This window comes from Podarcis gaigeae (assembly GCF_964106915.1).
Source record: "Podarcis gaigeae genome assembly, chromosome: Z".
In the NCBI taxonomy this organism is placed as follows: domain Eukaryota; kingdom Metazoa; phylum Chordata; class Lepidosauria; order Squamata; family Lacertidae; genus Podarcis; species Podarcis gaigeae.
Genome location: NC_139691.1, coordinates 26,568,673 through 26,584,408, shown reverse-complemented (window position 1 = coordinate 26,584,408; position 15,736 = coordinate 26,568,673). Strand labels below are relative to the sequence as shown.

Below are 15,736 nucleotides of genomic sequence, written 5' to 3'. Positions count from 1 at the left end.
AGACAGCCCCTACACTCCCATTTCAGCCTCTTGAAACATAAGTGTCCTGTTTGAGGCGCTTCTTCTTTAAGTAAGTGAATGGGCAACGGCAGCAGGGTAGGTGCTCGCCCACCTCACTGCTGTCACTGCCCATCCACTGACTTTTGAAGCACATGCTGCTTCAAACAGGGCTTTTGCAATGTACTTTAATCCTTGTTCATCAGATGATAGGAATAGGCATGCAGCCAATGCAGGATTAAATCCTTTCCTCCCACCACTATCTGATGTCCCCAGTGACATCAGCTGATGGAAGTGGTGCAGTCTGGGGAGGATGGCTTCATGACTCTGTGGCAAGCCAAGACTGGTCCATGGGCCGAAGGTTTGCCACCTCTGCCTTGCTGTCGCTGCTAAGGAACATAACATATTTGGAAGGCATAGCCTGCTTGTTTGGCATTGAGGGGCACATCAGAAATGTAAGATAGAAGGATGCTGAGCATTCAGTGTGTTTCAGCTATATTACATTAACATAGCTTAGATATTTTTATGACCACAGTGGCCATTCAACTAACATTTGTGGACAAAAGCATTTATTTTGCAATATTCTGGTTCATATGTGAAAAATATGAGACAGGCTTTGAAAATCTTTACGACTTCAAAATCAGAAGAGATGTTGAGCAAAGAAAATAGTCATCTTTTACAACCATTTTTTGTTTCCAATCCCAATTATTTCACACAGTATTTTTAGAACATCCCCCTGGAATCCTTAAGTGCCTAGAGCATCCAAAAGCTGACATTCTAACAAAGATGTTGCAGACTGCAGAAAAATCCCTTGAGCTTATGTATGGCTTATGAGTTTTATGTTGCCCACCCAGCATTTATATATTTTATTTCTTTTTTTAAAAAACTTGATAACAAATGGGATGCCTGACCTACATAATGTTTCATAGTCACAAAGTTTCAACTACTTCAATAGAGCTTTCACCAGCTGAAAGCTAAGTTCTAATCTGCTTTACAAAATTAATCTTTGCTAACATTAAGTCAATGATTAGAGTAACACTTTACATATCCTAACCATAAAAAGCCTGTTGGTTTTGAGGGTCTTCCGCGTGAATGAGTAAAGAGTGGCCAATAATTATCTATGCTGAAATATCTTTGCTACGAAAGAGCCTGATTTTATCTTAAATAATTGCTTTTTGTTTGTATAACAACTCACTCATCTCTCCAAAATAATTGTGTGTGGGATGACAAATGGCACTGTGACTCTTTTTTATGACACGAAACAGAGATGATCAGATAGCGGCTTGCCCAGCAAAAAAAAATTAAAAGCTGGGTTTCCTAGGTGCATTGCAAAACACTCTACTAGAATATCTACCTAACTATCTATCTATTCCTTTTCATGACAAACATTTGCCACCTCAGGCACATGATGACCGCGGCCGGTGCAGGGAGGGCCTCCAGAATGGACACAAGAGACTGGTATTGAGTTGAATTATGCCACAACTTCATTGATTACAGGAAAGGAGGTTTGGCTATGGCAATGAGCATGTATCCAGCAACAGGCAGCCTGCCTGCTACCTGATAGGAACTCAGTGGGGTCAACCTTGTGCTGCTAAGTCGCCCCCAACATGGATTGGGTGCCATGACACTGCACAGGCCGCCATTGGGAGAGTTGAATTGGCCTATTTGTCTCCCTGTGGACTCCCAGACAGTCACTCCTCTTGGACCCCTCTAACAGGGTTCCCTTGAAACAAAAAACTCACCCAATGCCTTATCCACCAAAGTGATGACGGATGCTATGAGGTAGGCAAAAACCTGCAAGCTGGACAATTCGTTTATAGGAGAAAATTCCTCCCTATCCCCGAATATGGCAACCACATAAGCCATAGCAAGCTTGCCCGTTTTCCCCAATGGACAATCCCTTAACAGTCTGAGCGGGTGGGAAAATCCTGTGTTGATCTACAGAGAGGGGGCCTGCACCTGGCCGCTCCCTTAAATATGCCAGGGGCGGGCTCAGCCCCCATGCTCTTCCCCTTGATGGGCCTTGCAGGCACTGACCACCCCTACCTGGAGGTTCATTGCAGCCGGAGGGGGGTGGCACCAGGTGACCATCCACTCCCCCGGCCACGTAGGAAGGTAACAGGCTCCCCGGACCAGCCGCGGCCGTGCCATGCGGCAAATGCCGCCCACCCGGAGCCCCAGGTGAGCGACTATTTAGCCACTAACAGTTAAATATTACGCAGTACCTTGCTGTATAACTATTGAGTCTAGCCTCAGTTTTATCTCAGCTCTCTCTACAATTCTCTCTTCAACAGTGTTGTCTGTGATAAGTCGGAATACTCGAACTCGCTTCTTTTGACCAATACGATGTGCTCGATCCTAAATCACAAAAATAGCAAATTTAAATAAAAGCATCCTGGCACATCTGTAATTGAAATTCTGACAGAAGAAAAGAAAAAAACCACACACTGCCCTGTAATTATTAAGGTTAGCACAAATGAAAATATTTTTCATTGTTGTTTATTTTAATTGTTTACCCTATTTTTAGAAGTCCTTCAAAGCTGGCATGTATTAACATAAGCAGCTTGTTATTCTGTTTTCTCTTTTTCTCAATTCATTTTAACGGCAGCAGCTGCACCAAGACTTGAACTGGGGCAAGCCATTGCAAAATCTACTTATTTTTTTCTTTAACAGCATGAGATACCACTTTTAAACTTTTGCTTTTTCAGCAGGCCTTCAGCTTAATTGAAACATGGGAAACAGGTAGCCTTCCAAAGGATATTTACTGGGCGGCAACACCCATAGTCCTATATCCTGGCAGAAGCTGATGGGGGCTGGGAGTCCAACAACATCTGATGGCCAACATGTTCCCCACCCCATCTCAGATCGTTAATAGTGTTTTAGCTCTCCCAAATGATTCGCTTCTATGTGCTTCTGTTTTAATATTTATTTAATTATTTATTTGTTATTTTGTTATGATTTTAGAGGAAATACAACAGCCTAAGTGCTTAAAAAAAGCAGAAAAGTGGATATAGATATCCATTTTTTTTATCCATTTTTTTAAAAATGGATTTCCTAGTCAACAAAGGTTTAGCAACTGCTGCATTATCCACATTCAGAAATATTCTGTTAACTGTTCTCTTTCGGGTCTGTGCAATGTGGCTATGCCCAAATGCATCCATGTGACAATGTGCTGCACTGCATTGGCACTTCTATGTGTGTACCTATGTTCTGTCTATGAGCATTTGACAGACCCCTATATTGAGATACTAAGACTCCACTTCATCCTTTAACTCTTGCATAGTTCCTTGGGATAAATTCCCCAGTCCACTGCCAAATCTACCACAAATGAATAGACAGCTACTCCTCCTCTTAACAGGGAATAAATTGGACATTTTTTTCTTCCCTGGATCCCTGCAGTTGTTATGGGCTCACAGCTGCAGGTCCTATTCATACCTATAATGTGGTGCTGATGATACCAAGGTCGCAGGTTCAATCTCCTAAGGGACAGCTGCATATTCCTGCATTGCAGGGGGTTGGACTAGATGATCCTCAGGTTCCCTTCCAACTATGATTTTATGATTTTAACACCAACCATGATTTGGTATTATGAAAGATAGGCCCAGGTGCTTCCCCTTCCTCTTATATTCACCCACGCCTGTTTGTTATTACACATGAAGCAAGCCAAAGCCAGGTTCCTAGGCTCTTGGCTCTCTGAAAGATTGCTCCAAGCCTGCCTCTCAGCTCCACAGGCACAGCCTATCAGTTCTAACTATCCTGTTGTCACTACAGTAGGAACTCTAGCTTTGCATGAGACATACCAAGAGTACTCACCATTGCTTGTAGATCGACTTGTGGGTTCCAGTCAGAGTCATAGAGGATAACAACATCAGCTGTTGCTAAATTAATCCCCAGGCCTCCAGCTCTTGTACTCAGCATAAAAATAAACTTTCTGCTGTTGGGAGCATTAAAGGTGTCTATTGCTTCCTATAATGGGAAAACAATTTAAATTGCGGGGATTTCATGAAAATAACCTGTTTACAGGGTATTAAAATTGCAAAAGTTGCTTATTTTCCCTGGAAAAGCTGTTGGGCTAAATATGGACAAAGTAAGATCACCGTGAATCAAAATAATTTCCTTCAACTTCACTAGTACCACAAGGCCCCCTGAACCAATGAATCCCAGATAACCTTCTAGATGCTTATTCCTCACAGGTACTGTGTAAATGCATCTTTCACTTGACTGTTTAAACACAAATTAGAAGACTGAATGATATGAAAGAAACTCAAAGGACCATTTAATAACCCTAGATCAATCCCTGTTTATAAGGCATGCCATAAAAGAAATCCTTATTTAGCAAGATAGCACTCAGGGAAGCTTAAATGCCAACAGAGAAATGACTAGCCACCGTATAAGAGCAACTGGACAGCTACTGTCAAGGCTCCAACATGCCTCCAGGATAAAATGGAATGAAAATCCAATGAGCTACATAAATCCTTCTCACCTCTCTCTCTTCATGCGGTGTTTGCCCATCTAATCGACAATACTCATAGCCCCGCCACATACAATAATCTTCCAGTATATCCAGCAGACGGGTCATTTGGCTAAAAATGAGAACCCTGGAACCTGAGAGACAAATAAGTTCTAAGAAAACAATTCATCACACTGCTGAACTTACACCTATATTAAATAAAAGTGTGTTCTCTGTCCCATACACTGCCTCTCCGTTTTACTCTATCCTTTCTTCTACAGCTTCTGGTACTGCTCCTTCCCCTCTATAACTTTCTCTCAGTTCTTAAGTCCCTTCCCCATACTAAAAACTGGCTTTCCCCATTCCAATCTGATGTCTTCTGCTTCACTGGCATCTCCCTAGTCTCAGGAATTCCACCCCAAAGGTCTACAGCAGTAAAAACTGGTCTTTTCAATTTTGGATCCTGATAATTGCAGCCCACTACTTTTCGTCCATTTAAAATACCACTTTGTACACATCTATTTGGCTAAGGTGTGGAACCCTGGGTAGGTGCAATATGTGCCTCTGCAGAACACATACATATTGCACATCACCTTGGGCTGCCCTGCTGAAGGCCAGGTCTTCTACAAGAGTAATGGCAGGGTTTGTTCCCAATATATTACTTTAAGGTTCCCATTTTTAGGCACTGTATTCTTTGCCATATGAATAGATGGATAAATTAAAAGGGATAAATTCACAGACCCACCCGCAGTGGGAACTAAATCTGCACTCTTCCCCAGTTGACTCCAGGTTTTCCCCCATCTAGGCTGCATCCAGAAATGCATCCCATTTGCCCCTTTTCATTCAGTGGGATCCACCAGAGAACCTTAAATCTTCTTTCCCTCATAGTTTCACCCAGGGTTCTGTTTACTTGGTCACGCCACAATGACGAAATACATTTCTAAATGAACAGTGACTCATAACAAGCCCTTCTTACCCTGCTCTTTGAGTTTTGATAGTAATTTATCCAGAGCAACCATTTTGCCACTGTTGGTCACAAGATGAGTATCAGTGGTATAGGGTGGGCCAGGCTCGGCACCATCAAAGAGGTATGGGTGATTACAGCACTTCCGCAGCTGCATCAGAATGTTCAACAGCCGCATCTTATCCATTTTTCCAGCCGAATTTAAGATATCAATATCTTTCATTAGAATCTTGGTATACCTAAAAGGTTATTGGACAATTTAAAAACAACTCTTTGTCCTTGGACGTATGAAAGCATACAAATATGAAGGCATCTAAATCCCAGTGCTTTACGTATTTACACAGTGGCAACTGGCATTTATTTAAGTGTGGTTTGCGTCCCTAATATTATTTTATTTTTCTGCAAAATGTGATTCTAACAAAGATTCATTAGCACTAGCTGCACACCCATCAGATTTGACAGTGGTTGTGGACAGGGAGGCCACTCCAAGCACAGACTAGGAGAAAGATAGGAAACAATCGGGCAAGTTTCTGCACATTCTGAAGCCCCCAGTTGAGTTTATCCTGAAGTGCTACTATGGGCCAAGCATGGGCAGGAAGCCCTGCTACACGACCATAGTGAAACACAAATACCCATGTCCAGCTTAGCTCAAACACAACATCCTGCCCCAAAGCTATTGAATCTGGATACTAAAGTGGTAGCCAAGAGATATGCTGCCTCCTTCATCACACACCCGCAAGCCAATTCCTGGCTTACAGGGAGGGACTGCATCTCTGACACCATTCCACTCTTTCTCTGTATACAAATTTCCTTAGTTCCATGTTGGAACTGAGGAAAAAATGTTTTTATACCTAAGGTTCACACCATGTAGAATGGCCTTGCTTCATCTCATCCTGAAACCAAGTTTCTGTCTTCTGTTTCTCTGAGGTGACAGCTCACAGTATAAAACACAGACAGAACATAGGGAATTGGTTTTATTTTTCATCTACATAGATACCTGTATGGATTATAATACTTGACATTTATATAGTACATTTCAAGTGTACAAAGTGCTTCACATACATTGTCTCAGTAATATTTACTATAGTACTGTAAGGTAAAAGGTAAAGGTACCCCTGCCCGTACGGGCCAGTCTTGACAGACTCTGGGGTTGTGCGCCCATCTCACTTAAGAGGCCAGGGGCCAGCGCTGTCCGGAGACACTTCCGGGTCACGTGGCCAGCGTGACAAAGCTGCATCTGGCGAGCCAGAGCTGCACACGGAAACGCCGTTTACCTTCCCGCTGGTAAGCGGTCCCTATTTATCTACTTGCACCCGGAGGTGCTTTCGAACTGCTAGGTTGGCAGGCGCTGGGACCGAGCAGCGAGAGCGCACCCCGCTGCAGGGATTCGAACCGCCGACCTTTCAATCGGCAAGTCCTAGGCGCTGAGGCTTTAACCCACAGCGCCACCTGCGTCCTGTACTGTAAAGTAGGTCAGTACTATTATTTCTCTATTACAGACTAAGGTGCGGGGTTGGGACGGAGATGTGGTAGCTTGCCCAAGGCAATTTAATGAATGTGTAGCTTAAATCATATGTACGTTTGAAGCGGGTCTTTACTGTTAATATGTTATAGTCACTATGTTAGGCCAGTATAATAGACTGATTTTAAATTAAATTTTTAAAAAGAATCTTACCATTCCCTCTGCATTTTGCTGAGTCCTAGATAAATTTTTACTTCTTTTTTAGGTGGCAAGCTCTTCTCCACCTCAGCTTTTATACGCCGTAACAAAAATGGCTTCAAAACCTAAAAATCAACACATTTTACACATTGCTACAAGTCTGCATTTCAAGTATTTGTTTTGCCAGTGTCCTAGACTTCTTATACTGCTCTTGTGATGCCTTTTCCTAATCCTAATTTTTTGAGGCTACTAGAGGTGGGAGAGCATGCAGAATACATGACCATTTCTCATGGTGTTTCTAGGAGCAACAGGAGCAACTGGAATCCCCGTACACAGAATGTATCTCCTAAAGACCTTGGTATCACAAATTGTGAAAGGGAAGTTTCAAGATGCACCTCATTCTAAATACATTTACTGAGTGTATAGTATAAATAACTGGATGCTTTGCTTCTGTTGGGAAAAGACACAAAGGCACACATTAATAGTTATGTTAATAAGTAGTAAACAAATGGCTGCCTCACCAGAATTCCACAAATTCTGTCTTATATCACATCACAATATACACAACACATTTCTCAGAAACGTACATTAAGATGTTATGCTAAGAATAATATACTATTCGTACAATACGATGGAAGAGAAATTTAATTTATTTCAGAAAGCAGAATTGCCATACTTACCGCGTGAAGTCTCTCTACAAGTTTTTGATCACCAAGGCAATTTTTAGTGTCAAACCATGAATCAAAGTCCTGTAAAAATTATGTTGTTGTTACTGGGTTTGTTGTTACTGTGTTTATACTTTCAAAACTCAAGGGGAAATTTTAGTAAACTAGAAACGAAGCTGTCCACTGGAAACAGTGTGTCAAGTTCTTCCTCCTTTAACATCTAGTAAAGCATACCTATGCCCTGACATTATTATATTTCTGCCATAGATGTGCATCACTAGCAGGGGGGCGTACGTGAACAGGCACAAGCAAATGTCGTTACAAATTGTGAAAAGCATCCCTGTGTCTCATATAATGTGCAGATCCACTTAAAATGTGGCCCAAAGTGGCTGAACCAACTTCTCAAAGCAGTTCCACCTACCCCTCCCTTCAAATGCTCGTGTAGAGTACACTGACTAAAAGCTAAGTCAATAGGAAACAATGCAGTTCAGATACACCAATACTATAAACTAATACTTGCATCTGAAAGATGCAATGACGATTTAGTCCCTCTCCTCCAGTAAAATGTCCTCTACCCACAGTGACCATTTCAGTTGCACATTATGCAACTTCACTATGTAACAGTACAGTCATACCCATGTTACGTCCGCTTCATGTTACATTCTTTCAGGTTATGCCCCACGGTACCGGAAAGGGTTACTTCCGGGTTTCACCGCTCGCACATGCACAGAAGCGGCGAATTACAACCTGCCTATGCGCAGATGCGCCACTGCGAGTTGCACTCTTTTCATGTTGTGAATGGGCCTCCGGAACGGATTGTGTTCGCAACCAGAGGTACCACTGTATTAAGAATCTGCTACATAATTTTTTTCCTAACTTCCCTCTCTATTCATTTACCTTCTCTTAAGAATGTAAACCATTATAATATTATAAAAAGATAACTTAAATTATTGGCAAAAGTTAGGTTACCATATAAAGTGTGCAAAACCAAAATATAGGACTTTAACATAATGTACAATCTCACCTCTGCAGAATTGAAGACATCAGGCAAAAGGAAATTGAGCAATGCCCATAGTTCATGAAGATTATTCTGTAAGGGAGTTCCTGTTAATAGCAACCGATTTGTTGTCTTGAACTCTCGAACAATTTCAGAGAGCTAGGAAATTTTTAAGAAGAGCACTTGTTACTACTACATTACTACCATACTCCAGGATACATTTTTTACAAATGAAAGTACCATATTTTTCCCTCTATAACACGCAGATTTTTTCTCCTAAAAAGGAAGGGGAAATGTCTGTGCGTGTTATAGAGCGAATGTGTGGTCCCTGGAGCCGAAAAATCAGGCAGAAATCAAATCGCCAGACCAAAATCAAATTGCGGCGCTTCACGGAGAAGGGAAAACTGAAAAGAGGAAGCGGCTGCTTTCCTGCATTCTGCCTCAGGGTCTTACTGCCCACCCTCCTCTGTTTCGTTGCTGTGTTTGCTGAAACGGAACAAAGAGCAGGGAAAGCCCCTCCCCTCCAGGCAAGCTCCGGTGCTGCTGGGGGAGAGGGAGAGAGAGGGGGGAAGGGAGAGAGAGGGGGGGAGGGGGAGGGAGAGAGAGGGGGAGGGAGGGAGGGAGGGAGGGGGAGAGAGAGAGAGAGAGAGAGAGAGAGAGAGAGAGAGAGAGAGAGAGATGGCTGGCTGGCTGGCTGGCTTGGGTGGGGGAAAACTTTTGCCTTTCTTTTCTCCAACCCGTTAAATCCCTCTCCTGCATTCTTAGCCAGCTGCTTCTCTGCACACCCCTCTAATGTCCCTTCTTTGTTTTTCCTTTGCTCCCCAATTAAAATGTGGTTAAAAAGCATGGATCCACATGGATCCTCAGGATCTTTGCATTGGGTCACCCCAAATTCACCATCAGATCACATAGCATGTCCATGGCTACAGCCTGCCCCCCCAAAATCACGCACCCACTGTTGCCTGGGGCTGCAATGGTGCAAAAACGTGGTTACAAAGCATGGATCCACATGGATCCTCAGGATCTTTGCATTGGGTCACCCCAAATTCACCATCAGATCACATAGCATGTCCATGGCTACAGCCTGCACCAAAAAAATCACGCACCCACTGTTGCCTGGGGCTGCAATGGTGCAAAAATATGGTTAAAAAGCATGGATCCACAGGGATTCTCAGGATCCTTGCATTGGGTCACCCCAAATTCACCATCAGATCACATAGCATGTCCATGGCTACAGCCTGCACCAAAAAAATCACGCACCCACTGTTGCCTGGGGCTGCAATGGTGCAAAAACGTGGTTACAAAGCATGGATCCACAGGGATTCTCAGGATCTTTGCATTGGGTCACCCCAAATTCACCATCAGATCACATAGCATGTCCATGGCTACAGCCTGCACCAAAAAAATCACGCACCCACTGTTGCCTGGGGCTGCAATGGTGCAAAAACATGGTTACAAAGCATGGATCCACAGGAATTCTCAGGATTTTTGCATTAGGTCACCCCAAATTCACAATCAGATCACATGTCTGTGGCCACAGCATGAAGCCCAAAAATGATACATCCACTGTTTCATTCAGAATGTTTTTTCCCTTGTTTTCCTCCTCTAAAAACAATGTGCGTGTTATGGTCAGGTGCGTGTTATAGAGCGAAAAATATGGTACATACAAAGTATTTCAAAATGAAGCTCCAAACTCCCATAACCTAAGATAATAATTACAAGCATTATTAATAGTTCAGATGTAACAGTTAGTGTTTTAAATTCTTCATTTTTTCCCTGCCTGCCATTCTGAAAGGAATTATTTTTTAACTTCCTATTTTTTTTACCTCCTATTGCTTCCTATTTTCTCAAAGTGTACAAAAAGTTATCCTCCCATTCAAGAGTTACCCGATTTTTCCACTATCCTAGTATTCTGTAGTATTTCTCTAGGTATCTACAGAAATAAAGCTTAGGCTCACCTTAGATTTTTCATTCTTGATTCGATGGGCTTCATCAATCACCAGATACCTCCAGTTGAATTTTTTGAAAACCGACTTCTCTTTAATTACCATTTCATAGGAGGTAACACACACATCCCACTCTCCAGGCATCATAACATCGCGGATAAAAGCAGCCTAATGAAAAATGAACATGGTAAACACTTCTAGATAGGTAAGCTGAATAGGGCCACCTAACTCATTTGGAAGCTGCCCCTGCAGCCATATACTAGTTATAAGGGGAAAGCATTTCAAAAAAATGAAGAAGAAATGGAAGGTGGGGAGGAAATCAAGTTCCATAAAGGCTAATACGATGACTCACCCCCCCCAGTAAATAAATAAAAATCAATGATGACAAATATATATTTAAAAATAAAGGAGGGGAGGGATAAGTGAATGCCTCTTCTGAGATGAACCTTGGTGTGACATATGCATCTTAAAATGAAGTATGTCATTCATTAATACATACAAAACTTTTATATCCCGCCCCTTCTCCAAAGGGAGTCTGAGGGGGCTAGCAAGAATAAACAACACAGCCATACAAAATCTGATAAAAAGTTAAAAAACAAAATCATAGTAAAACAAGAAGAACATTAGTGATGTGTGGTTTAACCTGTAAACTGCTGTGCACAATTATGATGCTATACAAATGCAGTGGCGGAAGGGCATTACACTCCCAACTTGAAAAGCAAATCACTTCTTTACATAGTGCTCACTTACCCTGGCATCCTTGTCTCCAATGAGACAAACGGCACGTAGAGATGGAACCCAGCGTTTAAATTCATTCATCCAGTTGTGCAAAGTCGATTTGGGGACCAGAACCATGTGTGGGCCAGGAATGTTTCGGTAATGTTTCAGATAGCCCAGCAATGCAATTGTTTGCAGAGTCTTTCCTAGACCCTACAATAGTATTAAAAATTATTTAAAGTTATGCATCATTGTTAGCAGCACTGAACTGATTTCCATTTATAATAATGAGTAGAAAAGTTTATGAACATGGTACAATTTATGGAATAGAAATCTGCCATAATTTCAATATATTGCAATATGCAAATTACAACTCTGGTTAGAGTTTGTTTTGAGATAATAAAACTACAGCTTCTCATAAGCATTCCTCTGCAATATGCATGAATTATTACAGAGAATGAATTTTTTAATTACATTTTGCTCTTAGCTATGTTACAACTGAATATTTGAGTCTCAGTCTGTACTACTGCTATGCATTATGCATCTTTTCTTTGAATTACACACAATTGTTATTCCTTGACTCTCTGGGTTCAGTAAATTTTCTACATACCAAAGAAAAAATGCCCACATAATACTAGGAAATGCTAATGGCAGGCAAGTTCTGATACTTATCTCCTCTGTCACCATACTGAATTCTATTTCCACCAAAGTTCAACAGACCTGCTGTCAATGAACCCATGAGAAATCTTTCATGAGCTCAGTCAATTTAGTCAGTTTAGACATAGTGATCTTCATCTGACACATGATGGTTTGTCAGAGAAAGCAAGCATTGTGCTGCCTTCTCTCGTCTTCTATGCTACAACAGTATTAATTCTGCAGTTTGTTAAGCCATAGTTTCCCATTTCATGTGAACCAGGAAACTCTGGTTTATTAATCCTGAACTATAAAAATAAAATGAAACCATGATCAGATCCTGGTCTGTAGTTCAAGATTAATAAACCAGTTTCCCAGTTCAGATGTTATGGGAAAGTGTTGCTTAACGAACTCCAAAAGCAATGTATTGTGGTGCTCATAATACAACACTCTTGATCAAATAAACCATGATTTATTAGACCAAGATCATTATGCCTTAACTGGCAGCACAATTCACAACTAAGAAAATGAATGGGACATTTACTATTTATTTCAATAAGGGTTGGGAACAGTTCGCAACCATTTATTTATAGTTGTCATCTTAGCAGCCATTAATTACTTTCATTACCTGGGGCAAGCAACAATCATGTAGAAGCAACCAGACAGAAAGCTCAAGTAAACTGAGGGTCAATTGGTTCTTCTTTCCTGTCACCCCAATCATGCACCACAAATGACTAACATGGACATAAGACAGGATAAATTTGTTCTTCCATGAATGCCATCAGGGAGTCACATTCTTCTAGCCAATTTCATCTGACTAGCTTATTAGGAATCATAGCTTATCAGAATCACAAAGATAATTAGAAACACCATTGCTTTTAGTAATAGCTGTATGATATCTGAAGACAATGGATTTAAAATCTTACTCCAAATATTCTCCAATTAGCTAATAATTATGGGCTAAGTACGCTGAAGAGACTTATTCCCAAAGTTGTACTAAAACCACCTGGATTACTTAAAGCATAGGAAATGTGGACTCCAATCTAAAACTGTTCTTTAAATTCATGAGTTTAAAAAGTAGTTTTAGGATTTGACAAGGGAGACATCATTGGAGGTCCACATCTGGCTTATGGCCACTGACTTCAATGAGAATTACATTTTTATTTAAAACCATTTTTTTCTGCTTGGAGAATTGTCTTCTTCCAAGAGATATATACTTCACTTCCACCCCAAAGATGTACTCCAAAAAGAAAGCTTTTTACCATTTCATCTGCCAAAATGCCGTTCACGCCATTTTCGTAAAGGGAGATCATCCAGTTCAACCCCCTAACCTGATAGTCTCGTAACGTTCCTCCTTTAACATCTGCAAAGCATATAAAATGTGACTTTTTATCTATATGCTTGATTATAATATTATTTCCTAACTCGTTTAAGAAAATGGAAAAAGATTTTAATAAATATACTCACACGAAGGCGATTCCTCAAATCTAATACACACATTTGAGGTTTTTCGACTTTCTGAAAGTAGCTCTTCATCCTCCTCTTGCTCTGTGCGCCTATGGCGATAACTGAAGAAAAAATGAAGAAACTAGTCAAACCTATGATGTGCTTTCCACAAGGACTTTTTTGTATGCCACAAAAGTCCTGCCTTTTTTCCTGTAGTAGAGCAAGGAATCTCAAATAAGTTGCTCCTCTAACTCACTCCACAAGGAAGGACTATGTGAATATGAAACATGTTCATTAAAGGGTGGGACAGCCCCTGCCCCAGTTCCTTCCTGCCTACTCAATCAGCCATTTCTTCACACGTTTGGTAGCCCTTCTTTTCTCTCTTCACTTCCTTTTGGAGCTACTCTTCATACATGGGACAGGAAAGGAGGATGAATTTAGACCAGTGTCAGGACATTATGCCTACCATCTTTCCCCCTCTCTAGAGCTGCTGAATTCAACTATCTTGGACAATTCTTCAAGCCATGCATCAAAGTCATGCTGAGGAGGCACGGTGGTTTGAGGAGCCTCCTGGGTGCCAAGACCAGCAAAGCAAAAACCATCCTCAGCAGGGCCATGAGGCAGATACTGCAAAGGCCAGTGAGGTCATGGTTTGCTTCAATCTGCCCAACAGGGCCTGGTCTATGACCACAGAGGGTGTTCATACTTGAAGAGGGTATCCTCCCGCTATTAAGTCCCCGCACCTCAAATTCTACTGGAAAACAAAAACCCAGGATTGGCCAGAGAGAGGTGCTTCTCACTGGAGGGTAGACCTTTCTGGGCCTAAGAAGGGAAGTGGGCCTAGTGGCAGTGCACAATCCCAAAACAGTAAAGGGCAAAAAAAATCCTCATTGGCTCTCTTCTCCCCATGCCAATTCCTGGCTTACAGGGAGGGACTGCATCTCTGACACCATTCCACTCTTTCTCTGTATACAAATTTCCTTAGTTTCATGTTGGAACTGAGGAAAAATTGTTTTTATACCTAAGGTTCACACCATGTAGAATGGCCTTGCTTCATCTCATCCTGAAACCAAGTTTCTGTCTTCTGTTTCTCTGAGGTGACAGCTCACAGTATAAAACACAGACAGAACATAGGGAATTGGTTTTATTTTTCATCTACATAGATACCTGTATGGATTATGAAGAGGGCCTAGTGGCAGTGCACAATCCCAAAACAGTAAAGGGCAAAAAAAATCCTCATTGGCTCTCTTCTCCCCATGCCTGAATTTGCTGGCCATCTCAGCTTCAAGAGATGGCACTTTCATTCTCTCAAACCACACCCTACCCTTGTCAGGCATAAAAGCCATGATTCGTCCAGCACAGAGCTGGAGAATAACACAGTCCTGAGGCAGCCATGCTGCAGGGACAGGCAGGGTAAGCAGCAGGCTGCAGCAAAGGTATCAGAGCCCAAACTATCAGCTTAATCAGCTTCACCCTAGCCTAAGAAGCTAGACCACAGGACCCCTTTTAATGAAGGCTCGAGCCATGATCCTCACCCCAGCAGCAAACCTAAATCAAGAGGAGACAGGTTCTGCATAGTAGGTGTGGTCCAGTTGCCATGGGCAAGGAGACACCCCGGGAGCCTCAAGTAGAGCATCTTCCATCTTCCATTCCAGGAGCATATTATGGCAAAGGTTCATTGCAAGATGAGGCTGTACCACAAAGTCACAGTCACTGACATGATAGCTTACTCTGTTTTTAGGTTTTCTAGGGTTTTTATGGTTTTCCGGGAGTGTTTTAGCTTTAGGCAATTTTGCTTATATGTTTGATGGCCAGGAAAGTAACTCCCATGTAAATTGCAAGTTACCTGTACAGGTTTGCATATAAAAGATGCACTGCATTAAACACACATAGCATTTCATATCAAACAGTAATTTAAATTAAAAAGACATACTCTCCAGCCGAAAGTAAGCTCTGCTTTTCATCCTTTTTTATTCGTGGTCGTCCAAGTTTCACTTTCAGGGGAGATGTTGGTGATTTCTGTGCCGCAGGTTGAATAAAATGTGCAAAGAGTTCTGTCTGCTTCAACAGGAATTCAAATCTCTTGGCTCGATCTGTTTTCTATATTCAACGCAACAAACACAGTATTTATTTCATTTATCTTTATTTTATACATTTGTATTTCACTTTTTCAGAAAATATCCTCACAAAGTGGGCAAATGCAGTGTAGAAAAATGACCAAACAACAGAGTACAAAAATACATTTTGAAACTTTTAAATTA

At 41.6% G+C, this 15,736-nt stretch overlaps 1 protein-coding gene across 1 annotated transcript in view; it reads right to left on the bottom strand.

The window, feature by feature from the left end:
- The window catches only part of SMARCA1 (SNF2 related chromatin remodeling ATPase 1), a 49,251-nt gene that overhangs the window by 25,403 nt on the left and 8,112 nt on the right, over positions 1-15,736 (bottom strand). The window contains exons 3-14 of the mRNA XM_083722115.1: positions 15,409-15,575; positions 13,497-13,597; positions 13,292-13,392; positions 11,430-11,609; positions 10,692-10,847; positions 8,761-8,892; positions 7,752-7,820; positions 7,087-7,196; positions 5,424-5,650; positions 4,481-4,602; positions 3,811-3,963; positions 2,223-2,355 (exon numbers count right to left, since the gene is read on the bottom strand). Of these exons, the coding sequence (XP_083578241.1) occupies positions 2,223-2,355; positions 3,811-3,963; positions 4,481-4,602; positions 5,424-5,650; positions 7,087-7,196; positions 7,752-7,820; positions 8,761-8,892; positions 10,692-10,847; positions 11,430-11,609; positions 13,292-13,392; positions 13,497-13,597; positions 15,409-15,575 (1,651 nt within the window). The remainder of the gene's footprint in view (positions 1-2,222; positions 2,356-3,810; positions 3,964-4,480; positions 4,603-5,423; positions 5,651-7,086; positions 7,197-7,751; positions 7,821-8,760; positions 8,893-10,691; positions 10,848-11,429; positions 11,610-13,291; positions 13,393-13,496; positions 13,598-15,408; positions 15,576-15,736) is intronic.